General features: G+C 46.2%; 1 protein-coding gene across 11 annotated transcripts in view; it reads left to right on the top strand.

The window, feature by feature from the left end:
* Positions 1-6,175, top strand: part of Tenm2 (teneurin transmembrane protein 2) — a 1,251,952-nt gene that overhangs the window by 1,108,973 nt on the left and 136,804 nt on the right. For 9 of the 11 annotated variants that reach the window (XM_026780485.1, XM_026780490.1, XM_026780489.1 and 6 more), the window contains 2 exons: positions 2,779-2,979; positions 4,715-4,927. In XM_026780485.1, coding sequence (XP_026636286.1) covers positions 2,779-2,979; positions 4,715-4,927 — 414 coding nt within the window. The remainder of the gene's footprint in view (positions 1-2,778; positions 2,980-4,714; positions 4,928-6,175) is intronic. The other 2 variants (XM_026780488.1, XM_026780492.1) reach the window with 2 other exon arrangements.

Raw genomic sequence — 6,175 nt, 5'->3', positions numbered from 1 at the left:
TGTGTGTGTGTGTGTGTGTGTGTGTGTGTGTGTGTGTGTGCATATACTTTCATTATCTCTTAAGTTTTCTTATTATCTTATGTTTTCTTATTTTATCCTTTAAGGAAAAGATTATGATACATTTTTAAATATTTCATCTATTGGTACCTCATCAAACATTTTAAATGGTTAATTATACACTGGGAGCATTTTTAGGCAATAATACACAATGTATTTTATGGGTATTTTGATTTTGCCTTATTAGATGGCAATATCAAATGGGTGCATTAATTTTTTTAAAAAAAAAACTATACTGCAAGGTCCCCTTTAGGAGAAGAATATGAACATTATTGGTTCTGAATGAGTAAATTCATATATTGCCAATGCTAAAAACATATTGTTTCCAAAAACAAACCAAAAAAAAAAAAAACAGCAGCTAGATGTGGTAGTGCACACTAGAAATACCAGGACTTGGGAAGCTGAAACAGAAAGATCACAAGTATAAGACTGGCCTGGGCTGTATTATGAGTCCTAGGCCTTCTTGTGATATATAGCAAAACCCTGTGTTGCAAAAGGAGGAAGGAAGGAGGAAAAAGAAGCAGAGAGAGAATAGTGCCATATCTCTTTCTAATCGGCCCTGGACATCTACTTTGCTAATGACACATGCTTACAGCAGTCTGTCATTGGTTCCTACGTAAATTGTAAACACAGCGTACGCGCTCCTCCATGCCGAGTAGGAAACACTGTAACTAGCACATGACTCCTCCATAAATGTCTCTGATGTGTTCAAACCTCATTTCAAACTTATGTACAGGTGCGTTCCATCCCCTTGTGTGGAGCCAATTTGAAGGTATCAAAGGGTTTGCATCACCCAGAGTTCAATTCCCCCACCACATGAATTCCATTCTACAGTGACTGTAACAATTTTAAGTAATATTATGTACATCTATAACTAATAATAAATCACTAAAATTCACCTTTCTGGGTGAAGGAAAAAGTCACTGTTTTCCCCATGGCTCAAACAATTTGGAACCGACTTCCATAAATGCTATCTTCCTGAGAATATGGAATTCTCATAATACTGAAAATTGGTTTTGCCTCAAGAGAGGGTTCTTCTTTGAGAGCTTTGTGGAACGTTGTGATTTCTAATAAATTCATAGTTCTCTGGTCTGACTCCCTCAGGACTAGGGAGTTTATGACACAGATCCTTTAAATGATGTCCTATTTAGAGTCACTGTATTGTCAGTATTAAAACTTACAGAACTGCCGGGTGGTGGTGGCACACGCCTTTAATCCCAGTACTTGGGTGACAGAGGCAGGCAAATCTCTGTGAGTTCGAGGCCAGCCTGGTCTACAGAATGAGTTCCAGGATAATAAATAAATAGATAGATGAACCTTATAGAACCATCATTTTATGCTTAAATAAGAAAGAAAGAAGGCACCCAATATAGCAGGTCAAGAGCTCCTATCTAAAGTGACCATCTCACGACTAAGGGACCAAAGGGACCAAATTTGTCTTGCAAATTTCCATCTTGTCGTTAAGCAAGGAGAGATGACAAGATATCTTCTGAGGATCTGAACCACAAAGTGGCACAAATGTATACAGAATGGCAGCAAAAAAATTACATGTGAAGAATTTAAACTAGTCTCCAGCTGTCTGTGTCCAGGAGATGCTAGAAGAGCTTCTTCAGTAAGTAGGCTGGATTTCGAATCATAGAAAATTTTGTCTCTCTCAAATAAGAATACAAAAGTTCCACACTTTCCTGGACCACAGGCGGCAGCTGAGCCCTTTGCAAAAGTCTCACTCACCATCCTAACCCATATTATACAGAGCTATCTTCTCCACAGGCCACGGGAATCTTCCCTAGGACCGTCCAAGGAAGCCAGTCCTCCTGCTGAAATACCTGTCTACCTTAGCATGCAGGCTGACAGAGATCTAAGCTTTGAGATCACAGCTGCACAGTAAAGCCCGTATCCTTAATAACTGCCCCTAGCAGTTTGGCCTTGCTTTGACTTTATTCTGGCTCGATTGTTTTCAAATCCCCCCACATGTGTAGCCCCCCATATCTTGAGAACAGCCAAGGAATCAGAGCATAATACACATGGGGACAATAATACACAGAATCTACTATGGACTTGCCAGTAGACACTCTTGGGGAGGGCCGTTGTCATGGGCGACAACACTGGCCCAACCACACTACTCAGGACCTGTAGTAAGGATCGGGTCATGCACCTGACTTCACATCTTGCACTGTGCCGCCTCCCTCCCTCACTCACTAGGTGTGTTCTCAGAGAGAAAAACTAATTTTGAACAGAGCCTAAATGGAACAATTATGAAAGTGACTCATTTAAGAGTTTTTCAGGTTTTCCTTCTAATCTTCCTTTCTCGTTTTGAGATCAAGGACTCGTGAGGTTAGAATGAGCCTCTCTGCCTTCTCCTAGAGGGAGGGTAATAGGGCTTGGCCATACATGCAGAAGACACTGCATGTATTTCCTGATCCTGCTGGGCATCAGCCAGGGTTGAAAGTGCAGCGTTTGAAAAGCAGGATGGTGCACCTTTCGATCTGTGAAGAATCTAAAACTGGTCTTGCTGACTGTGCCTGAGGAGTTTCCTCATGGCTCTTGGGTCTTCTTTACATTTTGAGATTCGGTACTCGAACATATAAAGTCCCTTTTTTTACGGCTGTCAAGAGACTACACGAGTCATACGCAGGCAACTACATTGGCTTGTGTGGGTCAAGTTCAGCGCCTTGGTGGCCTGTTCTTCATGACTGATCCACGTCTCTTCTCTTGTTTCAGTTGACTGCTTGGATCCCACCTGCTCCAGTCATGGTGTCTGTGTGAATGGAGAATGTCTGTGCAGCCCTGGCTGGGGTGGTCTCAACTGTGAGCTGGCAAGGGTCCAGTGCCCAGACCAGTGCAGTGGGCACGGCACTTACCTCCCCGACTCTGGCCTCTGCAGCTGTGATCCGAACTGGATGGGTCCCGACTGCTCCGTCGGTAAGCCAAGAGATCGTCTCCTCACACACTCGAGCCTTGTGTTCCACTGCTTCCTGGCTGGGGGAAAAATCTCGTCTTTACACTGGGATACGAGGGACTTGGGTCGGGCCTGTGGGATCTTTCTCACTCGCACCTCCTTAGCCGTGGAGAACGAAAAGAAAACTCAAATGATTGTGTTGGTGCCTGTCCCTCTTTGGTTCCATCACCACAAATGGATGACGGGCCCAGGAGGGTTGATTCTGCTTGCATTATAGGTTTTCTTGTGTACACTCCCTAAAGGTAGCAGCAAACAATACAGAACAATTCAGTCCCAGACAAACAGAATAGAACGTCCTATAAAACAGAAAAGAGGCTCCCTCGGGGTGTCGTGTGAACATGTTATAAAGCTCTGCCGTTCTCCGGTGACAGGGAAATAATGAAGTTATGCTGTACACTTTATTTTCCCTAAAACTAAGAGTATGTGTCTTACTTCCCAAGTGACCTTAAAAAATAATAAAATAAATGGAACAGTTCAACAGTTCAAGCCGGTCCCAACCTTCCCAAGAAAGGTTCTGTTCACTGACGAGTGCCTATCCAAGCAAGCCATCACCATGTCGCCCCCTTCCTGGGGTGCTGAGACAGCTGTCAGCTTGCCATGACAATCATAAAGGGAAGAGATGTGACGCTTTGCCTGCAATGAGGAAAGTAAAAAAATCTTTCGTTCCAAAAAAGAAAAGGGGGGGTGGCGGGGAGGAAGAGAGTCAGCCCAGTCACCCCTGGCTTCATCTGCTGGTGGTCCTGACGACATTCTGCAGAGGATGGGGGGAGATGCAGAGTCCCGGCCCCAAGTTCCAATAGTACCGCAGACACGCTGTGACTGTGAGCAAGTCACTGCCCGTCCCAATCTGGTGTCCCCTCCCGTGGCATGACGAGCCATGCCTCCCTCAGTGGGCTGCTGTAAGGATGAATGTCTGGCACGTGCTTGTCCTCGCGTGATAGGTTTGGAACGCCAGAGTGGATTATCTGTCTGTCTGTCTCCTCCCCCACCTCCCCCACAAAAGACTTTGAGCTCCTTTGAGAAAGAGGCTGTGCAAGTGCAGCATAATTTACAGCGGTTATCCTTGCCGTAGAGTGCTGATCTGGGGAACCCGTGGGTCTATAGGCTTGGGGACGGTGGAGCAGCATGGACCCCAGCAGGCTTCCGTGGCTTGGTCAGTTCAGGTGCTCAGTGAGGAAGAGCCCCAGCTGAATAGGGAGCCAGAATCCACCAGATAATTCTTTTGCATGAAGGGTAACTCCTGTTGGCTTAGCTGAAGGGCAGCCACGGTCTGATCTCCTCTCAAATGGTCTCAGTATCTAGAAGAGCTGTTGTCACACTCCAGTGAGTATCCAAACCGCCCAGAGGGCTTGTTAAAGCGAATTGGTGAGCCCCTGCTCCTGACAATACATCTAATTGATCCAACGTGAGCATGAGGATTTGCATTTCTTTACATTTCTAACAAGTTCCCAGGTGACGATAATGTTGCTGGCCCAGAGCCACAAGTTGAGGACCACTGCTCTAGAAGAAGAAAAATAAAATAAAATAAAATTAAGTAGCAAAATGATTCCCCACCCAGCGAAGAGACAAACCTGCAAAGACGCTATGGCTACCAAGGCCTCTCTCCGGCCAGCTCTGGAGCCATGTGTGTGTGGTCTGGCTTCCGTGAAGGACTTCACCCGCTGTGGTGTTGAGCTGTAATCATTGTTTTTCTTCCAGAAGTGTGCTCAGTAGACTGTGGCACTCACGGCGTCTGCATCGGGGGAGCCTGCCGCTGTGAAGAGGGCTGGACAGGCGCAGCTTGTGACCAGCGCGTGTGCCACCCCCGCTGCATTGAGCACGGGACCTGTAAAGATGGCAAATGTGAATGCCGAGAGGGCTGGAATGGTGAACACTGCACCATTGGTAGGCAAACGGCAGGCACCGAAACAGGCACATATTGCTTTATTTTCATAAATCGTAGATCGGTAGTGACGGTCGCGCATTGCAACTGGCTGTTCCCTCAGGGACACGTGTGCCCCCCCCCAACATCCCACTGCCTCTCCAAATCTCCATGGGGTTAGGGAAAAGGGGAAAGTGAGGTTCCGTCATTGGAAGAGCCTTTCCCTGTTTTGCAGGATTGCATTTTTCGGGTGGAAAGAGACCCAATCCGTTGAGAAACCTTATCCAAAGTGCTCCTCTTGGGGAGGGAGGAATGCACACGCATGGGAAACTGTTAGTGCCTGCAGCTGCCAAGCACCCTGATATGGCTGTGCCCTTGTTCCCTGCTCTGGCTAGCCAGATCCCTGGATCCCTGGTGCTGGTACCACTGTGAATCTGGTGTGGGGGCATGCTTGGTATACACAAGCCATCCAGGTCCTCGGATAGCCAAGTACAGCTGTCATAGATGCAAGCACCCAGTAAGTTGACTCCTGAGCTTCCCCAATGCCACTGTCTTCAGGATAGGGCTCCACCTCTGGCCTCACTTCATTCACTACTCAGCTACCACTGAGTATATAAATTTCTTAACCGATAATATTTGTAAGCCAGGAATGGTGGCACACACATTTAATCCCAGCACTTCGGAAGCAGAAGCAAACAGATCTCTGAGTTGGAGGTCAGTTTGGTCTGCAGAGTGAGTTCTAGAACAGCCAGGGGCTACACAGAGAAACCCTGTCTCAAACATCTCCTCCTCCCCCGCAAAAATGGTAAAGGCCTGATCTTTGATATCTTTGGTTTGAAGTCAACCTGAACTATATATCATGGCCCTGTCTCCCAAAAATAAATACATTATGGTTTTGAAGTTTCTACAGTTGAGGTTTAGTTTGGGGGGGTTTGGTTTTGGGGGAGGAATTTGTTTGTTTTTGTTTTTTGCTTTGTTTTGCTTTTGGGGAGTTTTTTGTTTCTTTTGTTTTGTCACTTTGTGTTTGTTTTTCCAATCTTTTTGCTTGGGAACGCACAGGCTGCTCTGAAAGTGTCTGATTATCTCTTTGGTGAAGGATTGGATGCCAATACTTTTTTCTCTCCGACAGTTAGATTACAAAGTAATCCGCCCAACCACCCTTTTTTTAATCTCTCCGGTTTTTGCTTTTGCTGCTTCTCTAAATCTGTTGAAGGACTCTCCCACACCAGGCTCAATAACCTACTGGCATAGACCCTCCAGGGGAGCTCCAACCAAGCAGCTGCTTTCCCGCTTCAACT

This window comes from Microtus ochrogaster, chromosome 7 (assembly GCF_000317375.1).
Source record: "Microtus ochrogaster isolate Prairie Vole_2 chromosome 7, MicOch1.0, whole genome shotgun sequence".
NCBI lineage: Eukaryota > Metazoa > Chordata > Mammalia > Rodentia > Cricetidae > Microtus > Microtus ochrogaster.
This window is presented reverse-complemented; position numbering and strand designations above follow the sequence as displayed.